This window comes from Hypanus sabinus, chromosome 8 (genome assembly GCF_030144855.1).
Source record: "Hypanus sabinus isolate sHypSab1 chromosome 8, sHypSab1.hap1, whole genome shotgun sequence".
In the NCBI taxonomy this organism is placed as follows: domain Eukaryota; kingdom Metazoa; phylum Chordata; class Chondrichthyes; order Myliobatiformes; family Dasyatidae; genus Hypanus; species Hypanus sabinus.
The window spans coordinates 38085914-38102215 of record NC_082713.1 but is presented as its reverse complement, the minus strand read 5'-3'; the positions used below and the strand labels follow the sequence as shown (position 1 = coordinate 38102215).

At 39.3% G+C, this 16302-nt stretch overlaps 1 protein-coding gene across 1 annotated transcript in view; it reads left to right on the top strand.

Moving 5' to 3' along the window:
* arhgef9a (Cdc42 guanine nucleotide exchange factor (GEF) 9a) overlaps positions 1–16302 on the top strand; it is a 295537-nt gene that overhangs the window by 192046 nt on the left and 87189 nt on the right. The window contains exon 11 of the mRNA XM_059976966.1: positions 10215–10346. Within this exon, the coding sequence (XP_059832949.1) occupies positions 10215–10346 (132 nt within the window). The remainder of the gene's footprint in view (positions 1–10214; positions 10347–16302) is intronic.

Below are 16302 nucleotides of genomic sequence, written 5' to 3'. Positions count from 1 at the left end.
GTAAGATTCTTTCTCATTCTACTTCTACATCCCCTCTCATTCTGAATTCTGGCGAGTGTAGTTAAACGTGACTCCATCTCGTTTCATAAGCTAATTCCCTCATCTCAAGGATGTGCTAGCACTGGAGAGAGTCCTAAGGAGCTTCATGAGAATGAAATGGTTAACATATGAGAGACATTTGATGGCTCTGAGATTGTACTCATTGGAGTTTAGGTGAATGGGGTGGGGGAATCTCATTGAAACCTATCAAATATTAAACATCCTAGATAGAGTGAATGTGGAGAGGATGGTCTATAGCGGGGTGTCTAGAAGCAAAGGATGCTGTCGCAGAATAGAGGGACATCCATTTGGCACAGAGATGAGAGGAATTCCTTTAGCTAGCGGGTGGTGAATATGTGGAATTTATTGCCACAGACACTGTGGAGGCCAAAGCATTTGATATGTTTAAAGCAGGAGTTGATACATTCTTGGCTAGTCGTGGCATCAAAGTTTATGTGGAGAAGGCAGGAGAGTGAGGTTAGGGGGGATAATAAATCAACCATGATGGAATGATGGAACAGATTGTTTGGACTGATTGGCCTAATTCTGCTCCCATGTCTTATGGTTCTTATCTACAGAACCAACCTGGTGAACCTCCTCTGCACCACCTCCAAAGCTAGTCTGCCTTTCCATAAGTAAGGAGAGCAGAACTGCACGCATTTCTTCATTAGCAGCCTTACTGGTACCCTGTACAATTGCAGCATATCCTCCCTACTATGAAATTCAATCCCTCTAGCAACGAAGGCCAACATTCCATTTGTTTTCTTGATAAACTATTGCATCTGCAAATCACAAACAAATCTGCAGATGCTGAAAATCCAAGCAACACACACACACACAAAATGCTGGAGGAGCTCAACAGGTTTGGCAACATCTATAGAAAAGAGTACAGTTGACGTTTTGGGCCAAGACCCTTCATCGGGACCAGAGAGAAAACGATGCAGTCAGAGTAAGAAGGTGGGGGTATGGGAGCAAGAACCACAAGGTGATTGGTAAAACTGGGAGGGGGAGGGTTGAAGTAATGATCTGGGAAATCATTTGATGAAAGAGATGAAGTTCTGGAGAAGGGGGAATCTGATAGGAGAGAACAGAAGGCCATGGATATATGAAAAGAGGGGAAGAACACCAGATGGAGGAGATGGGTAGGTAAGGAGATAAGGTAGGAGAAGAAAATGGAAATAGGGAATGGTGAAGGAGAGGGAGGGGGCATTATCAGAAGTTTAAGAAATCAATGTACATGCAACCAATCTTTTGCAATTCATTCACAAACACTTCCGAGTCGTTCTGCATAACAGCATGCTGCAATCTTAACACCATTTAAATAATAATCTGATCTTTTATTTTTCTTTACAATGTTACCAGTTTTAAGCTCATCAAGGTATGAAATGTTAATCTTTTATCACTGTAAGGCTTTTTGCCAACACTAACATTTTCATGGAAATAATATATGAGATTGGTCCTCAAAGCAAACAGAAGATATGGAATCCTGGAAGCACGTAGCACAAGGAAAAAGTCAGCTTTATTCCTGCTGTTATGAGACTCCCGAGTGGTCCCCTCGTACTCTTGACCACAAGATCAAACTTGCATCTTATTGTTTGCCTGCACTAAAACTATAACACATTTTTCTGCATTCTGTTATTGTGTTTCCTCAATGCACTAACATGATGAAATGTACTGTAAGGACACCATGCAAAACAGTTTTTCTCTGTACTTCGGTACATGTGGCACTCATAAACCAACTTTCCAATAATACATATTCAAAGGGGCTTCCCAGCACCATTGTAAACTATATATGACATTTTCCTGATAATGGCACTTCCCACCAACGGCCTTATCTCCACCTGCGTTTTACTCTGCTGGTGTCAGCTACTTCAAGAAAATGCACAAATAAACCATCTCTTACTAAAATAATCACAAGAAAATTGCAATCCATGACTCAGAAAGCCTTTTTTTTAAAGCTGGCCTGATTTCACAACTGCTGACGACATGCTATTGTTTCACTGGTAGACGTCAATTGGATAACAGCTCTTGGATAATTTTTATTCTGAAATAAATGGTGTTCCTATTTTTCAAGTTTCATTTTGCATAGATGTTAACTGAGGAATTATTTAGTGGAGAAGTTCGATTGCAGGAAAGAATAGAATATACAATCATTCTAGTTCTCAAGGACAGGTTACATGGGATATTTCATTTAGATGACCAAATGAATGCATATGTTGTACCCTCTTTTTCCATGTTAGTGAGGAAATAGGTGAAAAAGTAAAGAGAATATTGTGGAGTATTGGAGTGGGGAATCTGAAGGTAAAGAAGTAATTTTATTCAGGTATTCAAAGTGGTATAGGACTTGGATAAAATAACTTACAACTGCAAGGTAATTCGTACCTGGTTATTAATGTTAATTATGTCCTGTGGTAGTGACTGCACTTTCTAATCCACTTCTGAAATTCAAGCTTAGCAGAGCATTGACAAAATGGCTGTAGATATTTGATTACAGAGAAGAATAGTTCACCACGGAAGCAAAGAGATGAGTGAAATAACAAATTCAAAAGGCAATTAGACAAAGACCAGACAAAAAGTTTGATAGATGTATGAAGCATTTTCTTGCCAGCAATAATGCTTTCAATATGCTTTTTGATCCTGTCATAGAAAGCACCTAGGTTTAATGCACAAGTGTTTTTGCTCAAATAAGCACACAAAAATTGTCAACAGAGAACCAAGTACTAAGAAAGTTGTGTCCCAGTTCTAGTTTAGAAAAATGTGGGTTTAGGTTACACTCAAGGAGCACAAGAAAAAATTCAGAATTACACTCTAGTGCATTTCTGAAGGAATTCTGTACTTTCTGCAAGCAGGCATTACTATTCCAAGTTTATACGAGAAGCCACACTATTGAAAGCATTATGCTAACGGCATAGAATGTCCAGAGAGAGTGAAAATTACTTGTAAGTCTTTAGTTTGAACTTGAATTACTGGGAGCAATCTGTATGTTCAGATAAACTGGCCACAGGTAAATAAATAGCAAATTTTCCTACTTCAGATGATGTGCTAAAAATCATATCTCAGGGAAACCTTTCTTAATATTTTGTATATGATTTTCAAGATAGCAGATGCTCTCATCATAAGCATCAAAATAACATTAATTATCCTTTTAATTTATATTTTCCCACTGTTTATTTCTGACTAAGCAGGCATTATTCTCTCGAAATTGGATTGTTTGTTCCCTGTTCATAATAAAGAACTTTTTGCAAGTTTTGACGTGATTTCACCCAATTCAAGTTGAAGTCCTGCCCATCAGAAAATTTGGGTATCTGCTGTAAACAGCTTTACCTTTATTTCTGTGTGTCAATATATTTCCACAATGGTACTCAGTTGTAGGCTAGCCATTGTCATGGTTTCTTGAAATGATCAAGAGATGCAGACGATTCCTCGCGAAGTTAAGCCTTTATTTGCAAACAAAAGCTGAAGCAATCAATTAACTTGTCACTGACTGCTCGCTGAGCCCGGTACACAGCGTTTTTTATAGCCATTTCTTATCTCAGTTACATTTTGGCCTTATCAGCTTACCCAATCATTCTTCAACTTTATCACCAAGATGTCACCTCCCAACCTGCCACCATTACTTTTCCCAGTCAATCCAGCTCCATCCCTGTCTATAATTCAGGCCATATGATCTCTCCTCCCTGGCCACCGTTATCTCTCCATCAGTTATTAACATTCCTTTGCCTGTTCCCCCTTTGCCTGTTCTATCCACCGTTATCTTTGCACTAGCTATTAACCCATTCCATAGTATATAGGTTACATTGCAGCTAATTTATAGTACATAGAATATAGTTCAATTAATACACTTCAGTTAATTATAGATGATATATCTAGTAAACTAATACATAGTAAATGCTGTGTATGTAAGAGTATATGCAAATAGTATATAGGTTACATAGCTCAATTAATACACGGCTGCTACTGCCATTTCAGATATATATTTCTCAATACCATCACCATAAAATAACATCCCATCCCACTTCTGTTTTTTCCTAATCCCTTGTTCCGCTTCCCTTGTTTTCTCCGTTCTTCCCTTCCCCTATGTCAGCCATTTCCTCGCACCTCCATGGAAGCCTATGCGAGACAACAGTGTCGACTGACTTCTTAGCATGCAGTGTGCAATGAAGTACCAGTCTCTGAGCACCAGTAGCAGCTGCTATGATTGTGCAAGGTGGACTTTAATGCTTTTCAAACAGAGTAATTTCTTAAAGCAAAGACGGTCCCATTATATGGTAATTTTTGATTACCTTGGTAGTTTTGATGAAGAGGAAAACCTGGTACATATTAGTGTTTAAAATAATATTGGTATCCATTGTGATGGATTCACTTCCTGGGCTATTGGACCTTATGTTTTGCCAATCTTGGCTTTCTAAACACGGTAGCTACTATTTGTAAGATCAAATAGTTGCAAATAAACTTCCAGCTTGTTTAGCTCCTGGTTGTAAATGAGAGCCAGTCTTCACTTTTTAAGACCATAAAATATAGGAGTAGAATTAGGCCATTTGACCCATCAAGTCTACTCTGCCATTTCATCATAGCTGATCCAATTTTCCTCTCAGCCCCGATCTCCTGCATTTTCCCCATATCTCTTTATACCCTGACCAATCGAGAATCTATCAAACTCTGCCTTAAACATACATAAAAGTTTGGCCTCCACAGCTGCCTGTGGCAAAGAATTCCACAGATTCACCACTCTCTGGCTAAACAAATTCCTCCTCATCTCCATTCTAAAAAGACACCCATCTATTCTGAGGCTACCTCCTCTGATCTTAGACTTTCCCACCATAAAAAAACATCTTCTCCATATACACTCTATCATGGCCTTTTAACATTTGATAGATTTCAATAAGATTACCCTTCATTCTTCTGGATTCCAATGAATACAGGCCCAGAGCCATCCAAGGCTCTTCATATGACAACCCATTCAATCCTGGAATCATTTTTGTGAACCACCTTTGAGCCCTCTCCAGTTTCAGTACATCCTTTCTAAGATGCCCAAAACTCTTCACAGTACTCCAAGTGAGACCTCACCAGTGCTTTATAAAGCCTTAACATTACATCCTGGCTTTTATATTCTAGTCCTCTTGAAATGAATGCTAACATTGCATTTGCCTTCCTCAGACTCAGCCTGCAAGTTTAGGGAATCCTGTACGAAGTCCCTTTGCACCTCAGTTTTTTTTGTATTTTCTCTCCATTTAGAAATAAAACACTTATTTCTTCTATCAAAATGCACAGCTATACAATTCCCAACACTGTATTCCAACTGCCATTTCTTTGCCCAATCTCCCAATTTGGCTAAATCCTTCTGTAGCCTCTCTACTGATTCAAATCTACCTGCCCCTTCCATCTATCATCATATTGTCCACAAACTTTACAACAAAGCCATCAATTCAATCATCCAAATCATTGGCATATAATGTAACAATAATCGGTCCCAACAGAGACCCCTGTGGAACACCACTAGTCACTGGTAGCCAACCAGAAAAGTCTCCCTTTATTCCCACTCTTTGTCTCCTGTTAATCAGCCACCGGTTTATCCATGCTAGAATTTTTCCTGTAATACCGTGGGCTCATGGCTTGCTTAGCTCATGAGTGGTATCTTGTCAAAGGCCTTCTGAAAATCCAATTACACAACGTCACCATTTAACGTGTAAATGCAAGTAGTAATCAGTTTGAAGTTAAAAGAAGCACCATCTATTGAGCAATTAAGCTCTATCTCTGGAGCAGACTGCTAGCCCAAAACACATGGCTTATTGCTACTCAAGAGGTGCAGTATAAGATAATGGGTTATTTAGTTTGGCTTGTTTCAAAATAGACAATGCTGGCTGAGTTGCTTAGTTGAATAAAGCTTGCAGACCAGATACCAGATATCAGCAAATCAAAAGCTGTTAATGTTGGAGAGTTTATGTACTGAAGAAAGTTAGATTCACAGCTTTAATTATGGGTAGCTGGGTTCTGTATTTTCACAAAAACTTTTAAACCTTTTGTATAAAAAGGTGTTTGTGAAGTCACCCAATTGGCAAATAAACTTTGTAAATGTGGAGAGCAGTTTAGGCTTATTAGGAAAGGGTTAAGCAATATCAAAAAGAATAAAAGAAACATGGAGTGAACTGGAATCTATTCTCCCAACTTTGATTTCTGTAATGGTGAGCCATTCATCTTTGGTATATCCTTTTATTTCATAGAAATTGTCCCCATGTTTTGCGAATGCTTTGTAATTTGGAAATGCTCTGTGAGTGTTAAATATTTTTTAAGAAAGTTGCTTAAATTAAACTGAACATCATTGAAAATAAATTAACTGTGTTAACCTACTTTGTTAGCTAGAAGTGTCTCCTCCTTGATAGGGAGGGGGAATTGACTGCTCAAATAGTGGGTATTGGCAGCCAAACTCACCATGGAGAATAAAGAAGCTGAGTGAACTAGTCTTTGAAGATTGGGTAGTTACAGTATAACCTTCCCCAGTGAGAGTACAAGCAGCTATTTACAGTGTATCAGATAGGACAAGATCTTTGAATTTAGACCTTCACTATCAGCGAACCCAATACATCATACTTGGTTCATCATTCTTAAAGGCTCAAGTATTGTTGCTCCAAATGCCAGATTAAAAAGTACATCTAATAACAAGATCTGAAATTACATTATGCCATGTCATCTGTATGTCAAAATGACTAGAGTAATTCTAACATTTAGAATCAGAATCTGATTTATTAACACTAACATATGACATGAAATTTGTTGTTTTGCGGCAGCAGTACAGTGTAAAGACATAAAAATTTTAACATTACAAATAAATATATATATACATCGTGCAAAAATGAAGGAATAATGAGGTAATGTTCATGGGTTTGTGAACCATTCAGAAATCTGGTGGTGGATGTGAAGAGGCTGTTTTTAAATTAATGTGTATGGATCTTTGGGCTCCTGTACCTCCGCTCAGATGGTAGTAATGAGAGGAGAGGGATGGCATTTTACTTAAATGGGCTGATACTATTTTTAGTTACTCTTTTACATCTCTTAGTCTTAATTTCAGAAAAAAAGACTGCTTGAAAATCATGGTGTTTATTTGACAGTTTTTATTTAAATTGTGTCCCTGTTTCTCTAGAAATAATTATCAAATTATCAAATGCAACATCAAACACAGAGGGTGGGGAAGACACACAATTGCTACATATGTGAGATAATTGGGCACTTTCTCATTTCTAGAAGGAAGTTTTGTGCACACAGAGTAGTATGATTGTGCAATAAATTACTAGGAGGCCATTGATGCAGAGAGTATAAATAGAAAATTTGAAAAATATGGATAGATGAGAGCATCCTGTTGCACCTACCAAGCTATCCTTCATTAGAAAATTCCACTCTATTCATTGTATCTGACTGACTTCTGGATTATTTCACCATTTTTGCCTATTTGGAAGATTTCTATGCAATGCTTCATCATCTTAATTTGAACTTGTGCAGTTTCTGTGGTTGTATTATTTTATTAAGAACATTGGGATACAATGCCAACTTAGTAATTATAACTCAGCTGACTATTTGGAACTTCATCCAACTTTTTTTCCACTAAATTTAAACCAGATTATTATATATCTGTAAAGTGCTATCCGAGTTAACTCTGCTGAAGGCCAAGAATTGCGTTGACTAACCCTTGCATGTAACTCAGAATATTAACACTATTTATCTGCCTGACACCTAACTCTAGGATTTGAAGTTTAAGGTTACAATTATTCAAGTTGGAATTTGATCAGGTGACCTGGAGGATGCAAATTATATTCAATTGATATAACAATATCAGCTAATTCCAAACTGAGAACCATTTGAAGATACACCGGAACAGGTTTAACCAATAAAATAGATATTAGCATGTTGTGTCCCCCGCCTGATGGATATAGCCTCCTCTAAAAATTCCTTGTGATAGAAGTGAGTTCAGTAGAGCAGTTGGGGACCACTGCAGTAGAGGATAGAGCCAGAAATTGAGAGTTGGCATTAAGGAAGCAATCTGGGCAGAGCCAATAGGCCTTGCTACAACTCATTTAGTAATTATATCTTCTCCTTATTACAGCTGTAAGCAGTGCTCTGCAAGGTGTAGGGGGGGCAGTGGTTGGGGTTGGGAGGAGACTGTGGAGGAGGATCAAAGGGGATGATTTTATTTGGCTAGCATCAGGGATGTGGTGAGATGGCAGTACACTCCATCGCAGTGGAAATGGTACTTGCTGCAGCATCACCTGTTACAGGGAGCTGTAGTGTCACCCATTCCAGCCACCCAGTGGAGGAAGCACCGGAAGTGTATTGGAAGAGAAAAGAAGTGCAATGGTCACGCTGGAATCCATGCTGGCTCTCTCGTTGCTGCTGCTCTCAAGCGTTCTGTCCCTGGAAGAAAAGCTGATTGCCTTCTTCTGTGGCTGACACAGCAAGACAAGCTAATTTGCCTTTGTCTGTGACTGACACAGCGCGAGATGAAGAACTGCTGCATACCTGTTCTTGTGGAAACATGGCTCCAGGACAACATCCTGTGCACCATCAGTTTTTAGTCCGTGCCATTCAGGGACTTGTGCTAATACTGAACTTGAGACTGTATATATAATCAAAAGTATATGTGCTATGTGTGACGGTATAGTCTGTGTTTTCCACCTTGACCCCAGAGGAACACTGTCTCATTTTGCCGTATACATGTGAATGGTTGAATGACAATTAAACTTGAACCTAAACTGAATTTGGACATGTAAACAGCCAATGCAATCATGACCTCTTGGCTACGTTTACGTACCTGTGCATTTAGATCCCTGAAGTATTGAATATGCAACCTCAGATATGAATTGGCAGATGACTGTTGCAGGAGGAACATGCTAAACAACGTTCAATGAGCAAAGAACTCCTACAATCCCAAGGGCTGTTTCCATTCTTTCCCGGTATTCATCATTTTGCTTCATGGAGTTTCCATTGTTATTTTACTTGACATTCTCAGCAACTTTTGCAAATTGCTGGTAACGCTGCAGGACATTCAACAAGGTTCCCAAATATGCTTCCAGCCATGCCTAATATTTTAAATGTAAGTTTGGGATTTCCAGCGTCAGTTGATTCCGTGGTGTCAGCTTCTCCTCCAAACTGTGAAACCAAATTCCCAGGAAATCCTCAGGCTTCTGTTTGATTTCCTTCCATTCACACACTTGGGGTGTATGTGACTGAAAAATTTCCCAGCCTACTTTCAAAACTGATGTTTATTGGGCATGCTTTTTGGCCCTTGACATTGTTCATCATTGTAAGTAAAATGGGTCCAGAATCTGTCCTTGTATGAACTAATGATATAATAAGATTGCGTTGGATTAGATTGGATACTGATTATTTTATTTTATCTTTTACACACAGGTGTTAATGTAATCCTATAAGCATTCTACTGTTCTTAAAATCAACATGTGTAATAATCTTAAACCCTGACAAAAACTTTGGGCTCTTGCTTTCAGTGTTTTCCTCTTCACAAACCAAGTGGTTCATAATGTTAGTATAGTGAGAACAGTTCTCATTTTCTTTCTCTCAAGACATTTTCCATTCACCTCTGTGTAATTGCTTGCCTTTGTTCCTTTTCTGCCCTTCACTGAAAACTCTTTGCCTTTGTCTCTCACCTAACTTCATTACTGTGCTCTTTATTTCCAAACTTATTTCCTCAAAACATACTTTAATAGTTATAGTTTGCCTTTTTTTCAGCCATTGGAATTCTAATTCATCCAAAAGTGCCCTGCCTTCTCATCCTTCCTGTGTTAATTTTTACTCTCCCATCTCCTTTCTTGACCTAACTCCAAAGGCTCTCTCTTTCCCAAAGACCACCTCTAAAACTTTACCATTGTATCCAAGTTGTTCCAAGTCTCATCCTGGCTTTGAATTTCCTTGAGCCTCATGCCTCAACCAATTCTCTGTAGTCATCCTCCTGATCTTCTTTGCTGCTGACAAAACTCTCAATGTCTTAGTTCCTGATTTGAGGAATTTTTTTTCCATCACAGCCTTCTTTTCCCTGCCACTTCATTATTTTACATAGTAGACAGCTTCTCTAATTAATTTTTTTCTGTCTGTGTAGAATGCTTTGGGATATTCATCTTTTTGTACAAATACAGGTCTTTATTTGAAAGATGTGTTCTTTATATTTTAAGGGTGACGATGTTCTGGACCGGAGCTCTGAATTGATATACTCTGGGGAAATGATGTGGATCTACCAGCCTTATGGACGGTATCAGCAGAGGACTTTTTTCCTCTTTGACCATCAACTGGTCATGTGTAAAAAGGTAAGACAGTGGCTGTGAGTCTTGCAATTGTGACTACCTCATAAAATGCTTACAGCCCTAAAGAGTGCCAGGTCAACCCATCATATCCATGCTGTATTTGATTAAAGCAAGACCTTCACATAAGTATGAATGAAGAAGATAGCATTGTATGAATTGATCTTGCTGTTTTAAACTACTGAACTCCCATCTTTCCATCACAATGTTTAGTTATTGGGGAACATTAGTGGTTGTGATGGAATTAGCCCCAGTGCTACAAGAAAATATTTTTAAAAAATGCTGAATCTACTTTTCATTCAATGACCACTTGAGTTGGAGGTAGCCCATTGCCATATGAGCATATGACAAACAGAATATCTCCAGGCTAGGATTACCCTGGATATAAATTGGAGAGATTACCCAGTTGACGTGTTACTGGAGCAATTGCAGGGAGAAAAACATGAACAAAGGTTATGAAATTAGGCCAGTTCGAGAATATGAATATAAACATGCCGACTGAAGTGTTATGACATGTAAAGATGTAGGACACGTACAGTTCTAATTTGAAGACTGCGTTGTTGATACCATCCAAACACTTTTAAAAGCCCATGTCTGAACATCATTTCAGCTGCAGGGAGAATCCTAATACCGTATATGTGGTTTTTGAAAGGTTATCTACTCCATGTGGATTAGAAATGTAGTGGAGTCCAGTTAGTTGGACCATCAGTTAACTGGGGTAGCTGTTGATTTGGGGAAACTCATAAAGAACAAAAGCTTATTGAGAAAATAAGCTTCATTTACTCAGGACACTATGCCGCTTAATTGAGACAGGAGACTGTTGCTGAGCACTTACAAGACCACTAGACACTACACTGTGCTTAGAGCAAGCAGTTTTTAGATAGCATCACTTGCATGTGCTTGTGTTCAAAAAGCTGTGAATTTAGTCACTAATAGTTAGTCAGCAAGACCATTCTGAACTGTTTTACTCACTGCAGTGTCAAGCTTTGAAGTGTGGAGATGCCAGAAACGGTTGGGAGTGAAAATGAAACTATTTCACTCCTTCACCAAGTTAGGAAGAGAAGGCGTCAACAATCGTCTTGGATGTTAGAATGGAAATTAAGATCTGGAAGCTGCAATCCTCTAAAGCATTGTGTGAAAGCAGTCCATTATCTGCACAAGGTGTCTGCACTGATTTTGTTAATTTACAGTCAGTCAAAGGAACATGGCAGCATACACTGAATGAATTCCTCTGTTGATAACTACTAGGAACCTATACACAGTTTTACAGTACCATAGGAGGATTGACAGTGTTTTAATTTGTTCTGTATTTCATTTAACTACGTAATTTGTTACTCAGTTACTGGTAGTATTTTTTTATCCCTTTTTAATTATTTCCATGAAACCTTGGTTAACTGGGGCACCAACTTAATTGGGCCAAAATGCGCTGGTCCTGATCTGTCCCAATTAAGACTGCTTTTTGATTTCTTTGAATGTTCTTTTAATTCAACATATTGCTTTATTTTTGTACAAAAAAAAAGAGGGGCTGGCCTGGCAGGTGCTTCAGGACACTTGCTGATTTCAAGTCTTCTACACAATTCAGTTGCTCTCATTTCCATTGGTAGTTCCTTTCTTCTTAGACTGCTGGGGGGAGCTTCTTTCAATGCATGATGACAGGCATGGCCCCAGCTCTCCGTTCGCTAACAGCTCCTTAGCTTACTTCACCTTGATTATTCCAGGCTTCATTTGGTCGCATGGATCATCAAATGGATCAGTGTGTAAATATTCCAAATTAGACTCTAATCATGTCAAGATCAATCTGCTTTATACATATCCTAAAGCCAGTCTTCTGTGTGCCTTTGGCTGAGCTGGCACCCCTGTTCAGTGATATCGCTACAGCAACTGGGTGGCTAATGGAAAGCTGCTGACTCAGAACAACCTGAGATTGATGTGAAACGGCTCTGGGCCGTGACATCCTGATTGCAGATTGCACGGTCTTGACTTGGGTGGCATCAATGTGGTCTACTGGCCGAGTGTTAAGGACACAGTTGGAATACCAGTAGTGGGTAATTACCCTGCAGTCTGAGGAACTTGCCCAGCATTACGTAGAGACTGGGTAGCTGCTGCTTGTGCTACGCAGGGAGCTGTGACATGCTGCATCGAAGTTGGGTTCTCAAGTATGCTGATGGAACTTGTCATCTCTTCCATGATTCCAACTCTGAGCAAAGCCCAGTGGCAAGTCTACTCAGCCTCCCCAATGCACCAAGCATCCCAGTGTGCATAACTAGCAATTAATTCTGTAGTCAACAATCAAAATCTCTATCTGAAACCATTACAGTGCAATTTGCACACTAATTTTGGGCTCCTCTCCCCTCTTCCTCCTTTGTGCAACTCTTACTCCACATCCACCCCCACCCCGCCTCAACTCCTACCATGTAGGCTGGTATCTGCAGTGCCCATGCCTCCTTTGAATAAAGAAAAGGTTCATAGATCTTTACTGCCAAGGAAGGTTGTTTGACTTGACGTAATCCATTGTTACAAGCCTTGAGGGATGAACACCGTATTTAAAAGTAAACATCTCGCTGTACCAGTAGAACTTAAACATTCATTGTATTAATTCAAAGGCCAGTAATTTGAATAATTTTATAAATCATCTTTTTCAATTGCCATAATGAAGTAATTTTCATTTCAATCCATCTAACTCAATTTCTCTTAAGTATTTTCTCTGTGAGTTTTCTCTGACTAGTTTGCTAAAATTGCAATATCTGTTCAAGCTGGATCTCATACATGCCCAAAAAGATATATAATTCCTAGAAGTTGATTTGAGAGTTTAAGAGTAGGTTATTATTTTCCTCAAGCATCAACACAGTCGTAAAGGTCACAGGATTAAGTTTGTGCATTCTGCTTGTGTTGCATTTTCTTCAAAAATGTTATTGCTGTTTCAGCTCTTTAAACTTCCAAGATGCAAATGCATTGACCTACATGCATATTTTCTACTCTGCACGTCAAATCTCTTCATATGTTTCCTCCTACAACTGATCATTTCCCCCAAGTCTTTAGAACAACAGCATCTTCTTTGTCTTCAAATTTGTCATTGAAGAAGTACCACGTCACCACTCCTGCCATTCACTAAGATCATACCTGATCTGATCTTGGCCCATTTTTGTTTATTCTCCTCAAAGTCCCCAAATCCTTTGAAAATCTATCACAGTCTTGTATATTTTCAACAACTTTGCCTCCACAGCTCCTATGGTAGAAAATTCCAAAGATTTACAACTTTTCTGCAATCTTGTGTTTAGTACCTAACTTAACATCTTTTTTCATTGGCTTTTTTTTCAACTATTATGTCATCTTGCAATATTTTTTCACCCATTGACAAAGTTGTGGCTCATACAGGTTCAGGTTCACTTCAACTGAGTTAAAGTTTGGTCGTACCAGACTCTTGATATGTGTTGTATTTTTCTTCCATTTACCTTAATATCTTAGTATTGATATGAAGTGGGACAATTCCCAACTGATCATACAGTATAAAAGGCCAGGATATGCAAAAAGGTGGTGACCTCATCATCTGGAATTTAGCTCTAGAGACAAATAAATGACCCAAGCTGACAATCACTGCTTTTTCTTACTTTCCCCGTTGCCATGAAACTGTTGCTAAGCAGATTTTCCCATGGTTACACAAAAGTGGCAGCTGACTCTGAGGTAAATTATCAGCGTAAATCTGTCGCTTATCACTAGGTAACACAATATGACTTAACTGCAGTGCAGTGGGCTAATGTCTGCCTCAGATTTTATAGTGCAGTATTTGCTTTGAAACCAACTGAAAAATCACATAGGGTAGACATTACAAAGCACACCAGTAATGAACACAACACACCAGTTAACAGTAATATTGTGTGATCTATACTCACCTGCCTTTAGACCAACTGTTTATTTTGAGTCTACATATTAGACAAAGTGTCAAAAATGTAATTGATTAAAGGTTGCTAAAAACCTGTTGTAAAGTTCAATGCATTTATTGATCTGTTCAATAGTACTTGCACAATGAGAAGAATGTCATAACATCAGACAGGTATCAATGGGAACAATCTGTATTAGGTTAATAATGTCCCAGTGATTTTCAGCAGGCTCAGCACTAATATCAGTCTCATAATCAAATGCAGCTAAAGATGCAGCTCTTCTGCTTAATTCAACTTCAGGTCTCTTTGTCTAGCGTGGAATGTATTAGGAAAAAATGTGTTAAAAACATTTCCACATTAAGTGGTTGCAGTTAGTACATCCTGCAGAACAAAGTAATGTCAGTAAAAAATAGGCTTTTGGTGGGGTTAGTGGGAACTGAAAATACATAAAATGTGTGGCATAGTTTGTAGTCGTGCCTAGAGAGGAGGCATGATGAAAACTTTGAAATCTATTGTGTAAGAATCTAGAAATATAGGAGATTGTGTAAGAGTTTAAAACACAGTATGCACAATGTAGCCAGAATACAAAAGGATGTTTTAAAGCAAATTACCAACATCATTACAAAGCGCAGTACATAAAAAGGACAAAAGTTTCATGCCAGTGTTTATGTTCTACATAAGGCTTCCTTCAAAGTTCCAAGTAAATTTATTATCGAGGTATGGATATGTCACCATATAGAACATAGAACACAGAACAGTACAGCACAGTACAGGCCCTTTGGCCCACAATGTTGTGCCGACCCTCAAACCCTGCCTCCCATATAACCCCCTACCTTAAATTCCTCCATATACCTGTCTAGTAGTCTCTTAAACTTCACTAGTGTATCTGCCTCCACCACTGACTCAGGCAGTGCATTCCACGCACCAATCACTCTCTGAGTGAAAAACCTTCCTCTAATATCCCCCTTGAACTTCCCTCCCCTTACCTTAAAGCCACGTCCTCTTGTACTGAGCAGCGGTGCCCTAGGGAAGAGGTGCTGGCTGTCCACTCTGTCTATTCCTCTTAATATCTTGTACACCTCTGTCATGTCTCCTCTCATCCTCCTTCTCTCCAAAGAGTAAAGCCCTAGCTCCCTTAATCTCTGAACATAATCCATACTCTCTAAACCAGGCAGCATCCTGGTAAATCTCCTCTGTACCCTTTCCAATGCTTCCACATCCTTCCTATACTGAGGCGACCAGAACTGGACACAGTACTCCAAATGTGGCCTAACTAGAGTTTTATAGAGCTGCATCATTACATTGCGTCTCTTAAACGCTATCCCTCGACTTATGAAAGCTAACACCCCATAAGCTTTCTTAACTACCCTATCTACTTGTGAGGCAACTCTCAGGGATCTGTGGACATGTACCCCCAGATCCCTCTGCTCCTCCACACTACCAAGCATCCTGCCATTTACTTTATACTCTGCCTTGGTGTTTGTCCTTCCAAAGTGTACCACCTCACACTTCTCCAGGTTGAACTCCATCTGCCACTTCTCAGCCCTCTTCTGCATCCTATCAATGTCTCTCTGCACTCTTTGACAATCCTCTACACTATCTACAACACCACCAATCTTTGTGTCATCTGCAAACTTGCCAACCCACCCTTCTACCCCCACGTCCAGGTCATTAATAAAAATCACAAAAAGTAGAGGTCCCAGAACAGATCCTTGTGGGACACCACTAGTCACAACGCTCCAATCTGAATGTACTCCCTCCACCATGACCCTCTGCCTTCTGCAGGCAAGCCAATTCTGAATCCACCTGGCCAAACTTCCCTGGATCCCATGCCTTCTGACTTTCTGAATAAGCCTACCATGTGGAAACTTGTCAAATGCCTTACTAAAATCCATGTAGATCACATCCACTGCACTACCCTCATCTATATGCCTGGTCACTTCCTTAAAGAATATCAGGCTTGTTAGGCACGATCTGCCCTTCACAAAACCATGCTGACTGTCCCTGATCAGACCATGATTCTCTAAATGCTCATAGATCCTATCTGTAAGAATCTTTTCCAACAGCTTTCCCACCACAGACGT